The following is a 13,150-nucleotide window of genomic DNA, read 5'->3' as shown; positions in this document are numbered from 1 at the left end:
GGTAAAAATATCTGCAAGAAGAATACCACATTATTAGTACAGAAAGTCCAGGATTATGTAACCATTCCCTGCAGTTCTGATGGTAGAGGAACATGCAGTGTGTTACCTGGGGGGGCCTATGTGTACAGACATATTCACATAAAAGCAGTCCTTGAGATATTCTGGTTTCAGAGCTTTTGGGGCTTTAAAGTTGAAACTTCCTGGGAATTAGTACTTTAGGATTGCCAGGTCTACTGATCCAGTGTGAGTCTCCCACACCTCGCCTCCCTGAACTCCCACCCAACTCACTTGAACTTGCAATATTCCAATGTCACCTGGAAATGACAGCAGCCTTGGGTTGTTGGCAGAGGGTGACACTCTGATTTTCTGGGGAAACTAATTCTACCTTAGAGTTTTGGCCAAAAGCCAGAGTGCTGCCAACCAACATCTCTGACATGCTGATGTCACTTCTGGGTGATGTCAGCATGTTGTGACACTCCTCCTCACTCCCAAAATGCTCCCACTCATCTCCCGTTAGCAGTGTTAAAGGACATGGCAACCCTAATACAATGGTTTCAGAACAGAAGTTACATGATCATATTGGCTCATCCCTGTCAATAATTTTATGGTGATGTAGCTTCTGAATACTTTTCAGAGACAGCTCAATATAGACTGCATTAAGGCATGTACACATTTGGATAGGTCTTTCCCCTCTAGGAAAGGTGACAGTATATCAACTAATAAAAGGCATTTCTGGACCTGGCTACTAAGGAGCAAGAACAGATCCAGGAGCACACAGTCTATATACAATATTAGCTACTTTACAAATGACAGAAGATACATACAGCATGCCCTTTCAGGCCGGGATCTCCTGGCGCACCTTGATCACCTTGTGTCCCAGGAAGGCCTCGTTTACCTTGCTTTCCTGGATGCCCTGAAAGTCCTCGTTCACCCTACAAAACAGGGAAAAATGTGTACACTCATTGTTCAGACAGAGGAACACCCAATGGCTTCTTTTGAAATGCTGTATGATGTGTTCATATACCCCCCAAATAGCCTTACGCTCCATCACCTACAACTGGCTGTGGATCCCAAGCATGTCGGACCTCAACAAGGGTCAGCGCCTTCTCGGTCCTGGCCCCCACCTGGTGGAATGAGCTCTCTCACAATCTCGCAGAGCCTGTAAAAGGGAGCTCCTCCACCAGGCATTTGCTTGAGGCCGACCAGGCCAAAAACACCCACTGCCCCTCCAGGCACCCCTCCCATGACCAAAGAATCTGACCAACCCAAGGCTGCGTCAATGTTCCTGTTCCTGTTTAAATATTGTTCTGGTTGACATGTTATATTTGTTATATTTGTTGCAATGTTCTATGTAATTTCCCCACGATGTTATATGTAAACCACCCAGAGCCGTATGGAAGGGTGGTATAAAAATATTAAGTAATTAAGTAATTAATTAAGTAAGTAGTGTGGTGGTTAAAAGTGGTGGCTTTGAATCTGGCAAGCTGAGTTTGATTCCCTGTTCCTCCACATGCAGCCATCTGGGTGACCTTGGGTTTGTCCCTGCCACGATAGTGCTGTTCTGACCAAGCAGTCCTGTCAGTCCTCTCAGCTTCACCTACCTCACAGGGTGTCTATTACGAGAAAAGGAAGGAAAGACAATTTTAAGCCAATTTGAGACCACTTTGGGCAGTGAAAAACAGGGTATAAAAACCAACTCTTCTTCTATTATAATTTATTCCTTATTCCTAATATATCTTATTAGGTTGGAGATTCAGAATTACTTCAAATCTGTATTAAAAGTGACTTTTTAAAGTATATGCATTTATTAATCCTGAAATTTACTTTCATTTGGTTAAACTTTTCTTTCCCCAGACATCAGCAAATCTGTAACTGCCATTTTTGCATTGCACTTTAAAAGAAAAAATAATGCAATGTTTTCAAAATATCTTTTGAAACCTAGAGAAAGAGCAAGTTACAATGTCCAGGCTATCAGGAAGGAATCTTTCCTCCTGGACAGATGGAGGAGGGGGGGGGGGAGAAGAAGTACCTAGGTCCGTTCTGCATTCGTCCAAAATAGCACAATGGTTACTAATTGAAATCGCTACAGTTTTGCCGTTATACACAACGTCGTTGACAATCTGCAACACTCCTGAAACTGATCCGCAAAAAGCGCTTCGTTGTAGCGCTTTCAGGGAAATCCCAAAAAGTGGATTCACCCTCCGGAAAGCGCTACACTCCTAGCGGAAAAGTTCTGTGCATTACCATTGTTGCGGTTTCTGCAAAGTCCCTCCCCCTGGCTCTCTCCTCTGATCTTCCGGCGAAGCGGTCGCCATTTTTTTTCTCCGAGCGAGCGGAGATCAACGCACCGGCAAGCCTTTGTTTACCCAGCGAGGCTTCCCCGGCTCTGTTTAAAGTCACCAAGCACAAGCAACACAGAGGCCCGTTTGCTGGTTCATTTTCCCTTTATTTTTCACACTGTTTTCGGCCGAAAATCGCGCCCGTGGGGGGGGGGGGATTTTTTTTTTCACTCGGGGGGAGCGTGGCAACGATGAAACGGCAGCTCAAACACCACCTGCTAGCTGGATGTGTCTCTCCGTTGCAACGAATTAACGCATATTCGTTGCAACGTGTGTGTGTGTGTTTTTTTAAACCTTCCTTAAAGGGAAAGGGGCTGTTTTGGAGCATAACGGCCGCCCATTGGCTGCTTGACGGCCAGGGGCGGGACACAGCTCAGCAATATCGCTTCCTAGCTAGCGATTTTTGCCGAGACCGGAACCCTGTGGAAAACGATAGAAACGCAACTGGATTCCACTACAAAGGCAGGTATGCATAACGACGAATTCCACTATTTAAAATGGCGATTTTTCGTTCCGCAAACAATTTGCAACATGGATCCCGTTGCGGAATGGCCCCTAGTGTTTTTTTTTCTGCCAACCTACAGAGATGTTAAAAATAAGAATGTATACAGGTTTTTTTTTCTGCTTCAGGAAGAATGAGAGCTGAATTCAGCAGAATTGCCTGGTCTTGTATTCCAAAACAAGTAAATTAAGCTAGTCCAAGTTGGAATAGGGCCAATCAGGGTGCCAGTTTTGCTGGCTGCACCCTGATTGGCCCTGTCCCTGCAGCTCCCGCCCTCCGTCCCTGGACTCTAGCCTCTTTGCTCTCAGATGCACCTCACTGCCTGGAGCCAGCAGCAAGTAAGGGGAGAGGGCCCTGGGTAAAGGGTGGTGGTGGAGGCCTGCTAATGGCCTGCTAATGGAGGCCTCTTGGCCTGCTAACGAGGGCTGCTGGGCCTGCTAAAGAGGGCCTACAGCCTGCTGACTGCCTGCTAAGGAGCTCTGTCCTGCACCCACCAGCCCCACTTGATCAGGCTGTGAGCTGTGGCCCAAAGCCACCCCCTTTTCTCTCCCCACAACAGACACCCTGTGAGGGAGGTAGGACTGAGAGAGCCTTGATATTACTGGTAAGTTAGAACACTTCGAACAAGGCTGTGACAAGCCCAAGGTCACCCAGCTCGCTTCATGTGGGTGAGCGGGGAATCAAACCTGGCTTGCCGGATTAGAAGCCACCGCTCTTTTCCAGTTCATTTGAAATGGCAATACAAATTACAGAAAGTTTACCAAAGTCAGCCTACATACATGTTTTATCACTTGGGTCATCCATAACAACATATAAATGTACAAGCTTTATTCAAGCCTAATTTTTGTCTTTATTATTTAATGCATCAAAGGAGCCCAAATACAATGTAAAGGAGCTTGTCTGTCTGTCTGTCTGTCTGTCTTATAGACCGCCCCTACTAAGACATCTCAGATCAGTGCACATGGAACAGTAAAAACAAAAAAGTACATTGAAGGCATTTTGCAACAATAAAGAAGGAACAGAAAAGTCAACAACAAACAAACATATAAAGCATCAGTAGGCCGCCTGGCAGGGATGGGTCCAGGAAGGCCCTGTTGCTGGTCTCAGCCAAAAGCCTGACAGAAGAGCTCCATTTTGCAGGCCCTACAAAATGTTTCAGCTTTGATAGGGCCTTGATTTCATTTGGGAATTCATCTCACCAGGTTGGGACCACAGCCAAGAAGGCCCTGGCTCTAGCTCAGGCCAGGTGAATTTTTTTTTTTGGGGGGGAGGGGGAGCAGAAATCACCAGCCTGTTGGAATGAATGGAGCATGTCACTCTTTGGGGGATATTGGGAAGCAGACGGTCCTTGAGGTACGCAGGACCCGGACCGTGTATGCCCTTGAAGGTGAGTACCAGCACAAACCTGATCCAGTATTCAACTGGTAGCCAGTGTGGCTTCTGAAGGATTGGGGTGACGTGGGTCCTCCATGATGTTCAGATGAGGACCTGGGCAGCTGTGTTTTAGACCAATTGTAGTTTCCGGAACAGGGATAAGGGAAGGCTTGCATAGAGTAAACTGCACTAATCCAACCTAGAGAGGCTGTTGTGTGGATCACTATGGCAAAGGGTTCTGGGGCCAGATGGGGTGCTAGTAGCTTGGCTTGTGAAAAATTCCATCTGCGCTACTTTCATGATGTGAGATTCCATGGTTAAAGATCATGTCCAGGTTCCTGACTGATGGTGCAGTTTTTAGTTGTACACTTTTCAGGCCAGGGAGGTACACTTCAGGGGGGGGGGGGGTGTCAGGCTGATCACCATCAGGAGGTAGAGCTGGGTGTCATCAGCATACTGGAAACAACTCAGGTCACAGTTTGGACCAGCTGGGCAAGAGGGCTCATGAAGATGTTAAACAGTTTATAAGTTATACAATTCTAGTACCTTTAGTCCTGGTGGTCCAGCATTTCCTGGCATACCTGGTAACCCCTTTGGTCCCTGAGTTCCAGGATATCCTGCCAGTCCAGCTATTCCTGGGCTGCCTCTGTTACCCTTGGATAAGCAAATAGCAAGTAATTTGCCACTGATTTACCACTGATTACTTGTTTTGGTCACTAAAACAAAGGTCTTTACTTCATGCAAACTAGCTTGTTTCACCTACATTTAAACACAAACAGAAACATTTACACTTAAATAAAATAAATGGTTGGATAATATTATTGCTTAGAAATTACCTCTACAATTTCATAAAACTTCACAAAGCCATTAGACTGGTAATATATTCTATGAAGGACCTCTACTGACAACCAGACATAAAACACGGTCCCATCTCAAAGCAAGGCAGAGCTTCCTGGAACCAATTTTCCGCTGTAAAAAAGCAGTCAGATTTTGTTTGACGACTAATGCTTGATACTTATATTTCCATTGTGGTGTGGTTGCTGCATGGTCTGGACATATACCCCAATGTGGCATACCGGTTAATGAAAAACACATGGGAAATGCAGATGATGTGGCTATTTCTCAGATAATGTTTTCAAGCAAGGAGACGTGACACGGATATGAAAAGTAATCATCTTTTTGTCCCTTCTGGCATCTGGTAGTTAAAAATTATTCCATGAATAAAGATGTGACACAAGTATTACTCACAGGAAAAGCCTCTTGCCCAGGTAAACCACGTTTTCCAGGACTCCCAGGAATGCCCTCTGGTCCAAGATAGCCCGGTGGACCCTTTTGACCTACATGACCAGGCTTACCCTGAAATAAATTTGAATCTTATTAGACTGCCAAACAGCATCAATATCTGGAGTGTGCAGCTTAATTATTGCTTCTATTACATTGTTTATCTCCTGTTTTCTGATAGCTAATGAGACATCAATATAATATTTAAATAAATTATTGCCAAGAAGGGTATTTATACAGGTAATAGGACTGTTCTATAACAAAATGGTTCAGAAAGATACTTGGGTAAAAGGTTAGGAACTATGGACTGTACTAGTCTGTATAGTTTGTACTGCTGTTGTAAATAGGATCCTATTATGTAATTTTAGCTGTAATTGTAGCTGTAAGTAGGATCCTATTACGTGGCTCTGGGATCACTTAACAAATTTCTCTCAGGTTTCATCAATATTACCTCCATTACATAGCTTATTGGAGATCTCATAATGTTATATATTTGCTTATACTGTGTAATCTGCTTTGAAACTATAATGAATGAATGACTAAATCTTTAAATAGGACAGGGTCCTATTAAATAAAAGAGTAAGGCCACCTGGGGAGGAGTTAGGGCGGGCCCTGTCCAGGATAAAAACTCAGAGGGCCCAATCAGGAGCCGCGAAGCGGCTCCTGATTGGGCCCTCCGAGTGTCCATCCAGGGCCAAGCAGCCAATGGGGAGGCGCGCAAAGTGCCTTCCTATTGGCCCCTCACCAGGAAAGACCAAAATTCCATTCACCCAGCCCAGTCTGGCTGCCAGTCTGCTCCTGACCACCAAAGGGAGAGGAGTTCAGTAGGGCTGCCAAAGGGGATGAGAACAGAGGCTTGGACAGGCTGTGCCAGCCCGTTTCACCCCAAGGCTGTCCTAACTGCCATGTCCAACTGTAAATTGCCTCAGAACCCTGACAGAGCTGGCAGGAGGCTGCAGAGTGCTCCCCCTCCCCCCTTCAGGCCTGCTGCGAAGGAGCCTCTGACAGGCCTTTCCAAGAGCAACGCAGGGGAGACTGAGGGCCTTCCTTTTGAAGGGGGGGGGGATTTCCCCTTCTGCCAAACAGTTGCCTGACAGGGAGGCTACAGAAAAGCCCCTTCTTACTTAAAATACTGCTCCGCCCGGAGGTTAGACACAGCCAAGCCATGTGTCTTTCTTCTTTGCAACTCTCTGCAGATTTGAGGCCACTGCACAGCGTTATTCTGCAGAGGAAGCTGGCTCTTTTGTCTCCTGTTTCATCTGCACAACAACCCTGTGCAGTAGGCCTCAAGTCTTTCAATTCAACAACAACCTGTGTGGGAAGCCTTAAATGTTTCTTCTCTACCACAACCCTGTCCAAAGTTGCCCTTTCTGCCTCGGTAGCTGATCTTTATACTCTGCAGGTGAGCTGTAATTCCAGGAGCTCTCCAGGCCACACCTGTAGGTTGGCTACCCCTGGGTTGGAAATATTCCTGGAGGTTTAGAGGTGGGACTTCAATATCGTACAATGCCTCAGAGTCCAGCCTTCACATGAGCCATTTTTGCCTGCAGTTGGTAGGGAGTGGTGCAGGAGTGTCCCTCCTGGCCTATGGGCTATGGCCAGCCCTTACCAGCAACTGTTTTTATTCTGGGGCACAGACAGGCAGACCAGCATCAGTCCTGTGAGTCTGGAAAGTGCAGGAAGATCTAAATAAATGTTTACAGCCTGAAACTAAATAGAGAACAAGTAAATGTCTGGAGACACATAGTAACTGAAATAGTAACTGGCAAATAACCTTGGCCTGGCAAATAAAAAAACAGTATTAAAAACCTTACTAAGGTCAAGACTGCTGTGCACAGACAGTCTTCCTCTTAGGGTTGCCAGCTTCCCTGTGAGGCTCGCTACCCCACCTCCCTCATGGCAAGTCTGCTATGGGGAGAGAAGGGGAAGACGATTGGAAAATGCTTTGAGACACCTGAGGCCTGCTGGGTCACTGCGGCCCATTCCCAGTTCTCTCAGATCTCTCACAACCCTACATACCTCACAGGTTGACTATTGTGGAGAGACAAATGGAAAAGGTGTTTGTAAACCGCTTTGAGACTCCTTTGGGTAGTAAGCAATAGGGTACAAAAATCCGTTCTTCTAAGGAGCAACCATGAAAGAAGCATGTGGGCACATAACATTTTATCAACAGTGAAAATATGGGAGACAGAAGGAACAGGGTGGACACCTGTGTACTGTGACTGCCCTATGTGTATTAGGGCAGAGGGACATTTCGGTGAATGTGGCCTAATTCACACAAGAAGGGAAATGACGCAGAACTGGGGGGAATTGGTTGCCATGTAATCTTCCCCTAAGAAGAGTCTCCAGTCTGATTTTCCCTTCACATATCTGAGGATATGGCTCTGGAAAGCTCATCTGTAACCACTATGCCACAATTCCCAAAGGTCAGTCCTCTCCCACACTCAACGAACATTCCACACCACAGGTTCTTGACACCCATATCTCCACACCATGGCCTCATTTGCCACCATGCCACCACAACCTCCCACACAACACACATGACAACCCCATGCCCTTACAGACTGGACAACTCCTCCCCTTCCTCTTCCCACTGCCAAGCTCTAGCGCCCATTGTATTCTTGGAGACAACGGGCTTTGCCCCTAGTAAATGAATAAATCAACAAATAGAATAAAACTTATACAATAGTACCTTGCTCACATACAAAAGTGGGATTAAAAAGTACTGCACAAAAGTAGCAATTTCAGCTGCCTAACAAATGTATATCTAAAATAATACAACAGAAAAACACAAATAGATTCAGGTGGATAGCTGTGTTGGTTTGAAACAACAGAACAAAGTTTGAGACCAGTGGCACCTTTAAGTCCAGTAAAGTCTGAGTCTAGGTATAAGCTTTCATGTGCCTTTTGTTCTAGAAGAAATAGAAATTCACTTAAGGAAAGGCTTACTGGTGGAAGAGCACTGTTATCCTAGTTCCTCACCTCACTTGTAACCCTAGCATCTGAAGCCCAAAACAGGGTATCTCTTGTTACCTTTCTTCCATTTGTCTAATAAAGGGTCTGGTTGTTCTGGGGCCAGCCCCTTTGGAAACTCTACCCTTCTGGCATTCCCATGGGATCTGACCAATTCCCTATGGGAAGCTGTTTCTGCGCCCCCTCCCATCCCAGCTGCAACTCATCTCCTTGATTTTTACAAAAAAAATCAAGTCAACCGAAACATTTAAATACCCCTTTCAGAAATGCCAAACTATAATCGAGGACAGCAGTATCAATTAACAACAATCAGATGCCACTGAAATTCAGCCAAAATATAAAAAACATCAGTCTGTTTTCTAGACCAACAAATCTTGCAAATAACACCGTTTACAGCTACAGCATCAGAATGAAGAAAACCTTAAAAACAATAGAAAACAATCTTTCTAAAGATAAGCACCCATAGCAGGATGATCAAAATGAGAGCATCTGAAAGCAGACACTTTTAAAGATGTATTTGACCCAAAATTATCCTGCACAGTCATAAAGTAGCTGCCTGATTGTGGATTCACTCAGTTCTAAAAAGTCATTCCCTTTTCAGAAAAGTTACAGTAAATAATAACTGTCAGAGCAGGAAAATGCCCGAGGCTTCCATATATGAAATCAGGGAGCAAACAGTAGTGAAGAATAAACAGAATCAAGTCATAAAAATCCATAAATCAATAAAAGCAGTTGATCTCTATTCATTTCATAACAACTGTATATGCATTGCAGACCCTCTGAAGAACATGGTTATAAAAGGCAACAAATGATCTTGGTATAATTTTTCTGCATGTATATGCGCCAAGTTGTATAAGCTACGTAACTGAAATTCATTGGCTTTTTGTTGTTTCCCGCATTAAGCAATTTGGATCTGCCTTTGCGCTACTTGATATCTGAAATGTAAGCACATGATGAACAAAACAGTCTGTTTACTTACAAGCATTCCAGGTTTCCCAGCTTGACCACTCATTCCCTTTTTTCCAGTAGGACCCTGGAGATTCCAAAACATCTGTTAGCCAATAAACCTGATGAAACTTAGCAACAGTCAGAAGCCTGCATTTCTCTGTCAAGGAGTTAGGAGCATTTGTATTATTTAGTGTTATGTCAATGTCAAAGAATGACAATCACTTCCATCAAGAGTAATATATTATCACAAACTTCTTGTACACTCATTATCTCTCTTCCTACCTCTTGGGTTTAGCAAAACACTGCACTGCTTCAAAAACATATCACACACATACATCCATACATTCAGCCACAATAGTGAATGGTGTTCTACTTTGGGCCGGGAATCAATTGTGTACTGAGTGAAAAACTATAGTTGTTTAGCTTTTGCTAATACAGGAACATTACACCACAAGGAAGTCATGCTCATGAAATGTAGGCCTTTTTCACACAAACAACTTACTGCATATTCTCTGAGCAGTCAAGCTTGACTTCAGATTCTATGATTGCCTTCACACACCATTCTTTTTTCTCCAGTGTATTTATTCTGCAGCTACAGCCTCAAAAAACAGAGTTTTCTTAATTCAGGTGGGATTATCATTTGTGACGTGCAGAGGGGCGTCCAGGTTTTTTTTTAATTGAAGCAATTGCTTATCACAGCTGCACATTAGTGTCAAGTAAGCACCTTTAATTTAAATCCTCCTGGTTCAGTTACTTGAATGAAAGGAACACAAAGGAACACAGGGAAACTACAAGAAATTGTCCTGAAACTGGCAAAACTTTATTGAAACTGATGACTAGAGCCTATTACACTTATTTAAAGGTGGGGTCTTTTTTACAAATGTCATGAGTCTATCAGTATGAGGTTATCACTAGTCCTGGTTTGTTAGGAAAACTATTGACAAGGAAAGTTTCTCTTGCAAACTACCACAGGTTTGATTTTTACAAAAGTCACATGCAAAGCAAAGAGGGGAAGAGAGAAGATGACTCAGTCTCCCCCTTTTCTGCAATGTGGCTTTGCGTGTGCAGACTCTGTGGGGTGGGCCACCATTGAGCCCATATCCCTGAGACTCACTGGGGCAGGGAAAGAGGAATCAGCTGAGCCTCATCTGTCAGGCCAAGCCCTTGGCCCACCAATGGGCTGTGTGCCTGGCTCACCAGACAAGTGTCTCTGTGCCACAGGGGCTTTCTGCCCATCAACCTCTTTGGCCTGGAGAGTGGCTCAGAGGACTTGCTGTGAGCCTTTTTGTGATAGAATTCTCAGGCAGAATAAGCATGCACCCCATTGCATAATTCATGAGGTATAGAGGATGGTATATGCAGGTCTACTGCCCTGGAGCATACACACGGATATATGATATGCTTAACAGTGAAAATGGATAATGTGGTCTTTTTCCTGTGTTTCTGATTGTGCCAGGAAATGCAAGAAAATGGTAGTGTCTTGTACTAAGCCTTACTGTATAATTGCTTGCATTTCTGCTTGCTAAAGATCTTGTGGAACTGATTTTCTAGCAATCTAATATATAAGGTTCACATGGAAGAAACTGAAATGGTTAATGATTTTCTGTTCCTTGGCTCAATAATCAACCAAAATAAAGAGTGCAAACAAGAAATCAGAAGGAGATTGAGATTTGGAAGGGCAGCATTGAAGGGACTAGAAAAGATCCTTAAATGTAAGGAAAGGCTGCTGGAGATCAAGATCAATATCATTCATACTATGGTATTCCCTAATACTGTGTATGGATGGGACAGTTAGACAATGAAGATAGCTGACAAACAAAACTGATTCATTTGAAATGTGATATTGGAAGATACCATAGACCCCCCCCCCAAAAGAAAAACAAGTGGGTTTTAGAGCAAATCAAGCCTGAACTCTTCCTAGAAGTTAAAATGACTAAACTGTGGTTATCAAGAGAAGATGAGACTCACTGGAAAAGACAGTAATGCCAGGAAAGTTTGAAGGGATTAGAAAAAGAAGAAGATCCTGCATCGCCTCCATAAGACACAGTCTTCAGCTTGCAAGACCTAAACAAGGCTGTTCATAATAGGATACTTTGGAAGACATTAATTCATAGGGTTGTGATAAGTTAGAAGTGACTTGATGTCATGTAATATACATAACGTATAGGGAGGAAAGTGCTAGACGTTGTGAAAGATCATGTGGAAGCAGAACTGTGCTAAATCCATTTGTGTTTCCACTTGTGCATCATGACTTCATTTGAGTGATGCTGGAGCTTTCCTTCAGCAAAAGGAGGTAATTATACCAAGGGAATACTATCTACTATCAGTGGAAGTAATTCACAGGTTCCAAGTCTGCACAAACTGTCAATTTTGTATTTGTTATCAGTTTGGAATCTGTTTAAAATACATTTTGATTCCTGTTCTATGCAATCAATGTAGTAGGAGCAGCTCAATATTTCTCATGTTACTAGCAGAGATTTAACTGCAGTTTTAAGATGTACATTTTCCATTAAGCTTATGGCTGGTAAATTATTTGTAGGAATATGCCTGGAATATTATATTTCAACCTAGGGAGCATAATGGAAAATTTGAAAGGGGGGCAACATAGACTAAACAGTTTTCTTTTTTTGGTTCTGAATTATGTATGTCTGCCAAACATTAAACATCCTGCAATTACAGGAGAAGCTTCACAGAGCTACTGAGATATGTAAGCTAACAAAATGTGATCTTGCCTTTACACAGATTATCACATATCCATCAAAAACTAATTTTACTGTGCAGGACTAAGTTGAAAGTAGAAGTCTTGAAGGTGCAAGTGGGTGCAAGAGCGTTAAAAACTGCTCTTTATTTAATCCTTTAAAATTACTTATTTGGCTACTTTAACTGCACATTCAACTCAAAGAATTAATTTCAAAATGTAACATCTGTACTTGGTCCTTTGGACTGAACCCCAAACTCATTGTTCCAAACACACAGGAATTGTGCCATAGCTGTGCTTTCTTTACAAATGAATTTAAATGGATAGTAACAGTGGTCACAACCACAAGAGTTTCTATAAGAAATGAGCATGCCCAGTAAAATTTCAGATTTCCTTTCTTTAAGTAACAGTCTTTCCACATTGCTACTTCTGAAATTCACACGAATCTCAAAAAGTAGCTTTCTCTTTAGTTCCTTTTCATCAAAACAAACATAAAACAAAACATCTGAAGAACATGCAGATTAAGTTGTGAGGGTCTCTGGTGGTCTCCGTCATCTTGGATATTCTGAGCTATTTTCCTAAGCAAACTTCTTTTAAAGAATGCAACATTTTAAATTTTTTTTACTGAATTTCCAGAAAAAGAACAACTTTATATTAAAAAAAATACTTCAGACAAAAAAATTATTCAAAACCACAGGCATGATGCCAGAAAGGCTACTGCTACTCAATTTGTCTTTTATATCGGTACTCAAAGACCTTCAACAGTTGTTTTCTACTAGCCCTGCTCTATGAGTTGCTAAACAAGTACCATGGCACAAAGGATCATATGTTGACTCCCAACAACTGCAGTTAGGGCCAAGGGCCCAACTGCTTGTCCCACCACAACACAATCCATCAGCACTGCTCTCTGCATCCTAAGCAGGGAAATAATAGGACTGGTCCCTAGTATAATTTTATCCTGCCCTGACTCCAAGAAACTCAAAAGCAACATACAAAGAACAAGAAAAGGGCTACTAACAGCATCAGAACTGCCAT

The 13,150-nt window shown here is 43.2% G+C and overlaps 1 protein-coding gene across 7 annotated transcripts in view; it reads right to left on the bottom strand.

Annotated features, from left to right (window-relative positions):
* COL24A1 (collagen type XXIV alpha 1 chain) overlaps positions 1-13,150 on the bottom strand; it is a 234,520-nt gene that overhangs the window by 27,714 nt on the left and 193,656 nt on the right. For all 7 annotated transcript variants that reach the window (XM_077333120.1, XM_077333124.1, XM_077333121.1 and 4 more), the window contains 4 exons: positions 9,449-9,502; positions 5,464-5,571; positions 4,762-4,869; positions 825-932 (listed from right to left, as the gene is read on the bottom strand). In XM_077333120.1, the coding sequence (XP_077189235.1) occupies positions 825-932; positions 4,762-4,869; positions 5,464-5,571; positions 9,449-9,502 (378 nt within the window). The remainder of the gene's footprint in view (positions 1-824; positions 933-4,761; positions 4,870-5,463; positions 5,572-9,448; positions 9,503-13,150) is intronic.

Source organism: Paroedura picta, chromosome 4, assembly GCF_049243985.1.
Source record: "Paroedura picta isolate Pp20150507F chromosome 4, Ppicta_v3.0, whole genome shotgun sequence".
NCBI classification, from domain to species: domain Eukaryota; kingdom Metazoa; phylum Chordata; class Lepidosauria; order Squamata; family Gekkonidae; genus Paroedura; species Paroedura picta.
Note: the sequence above shows the minus strand (reverse complement) of the source record. Positions and strands in the feature narration are given on the sequence as shown.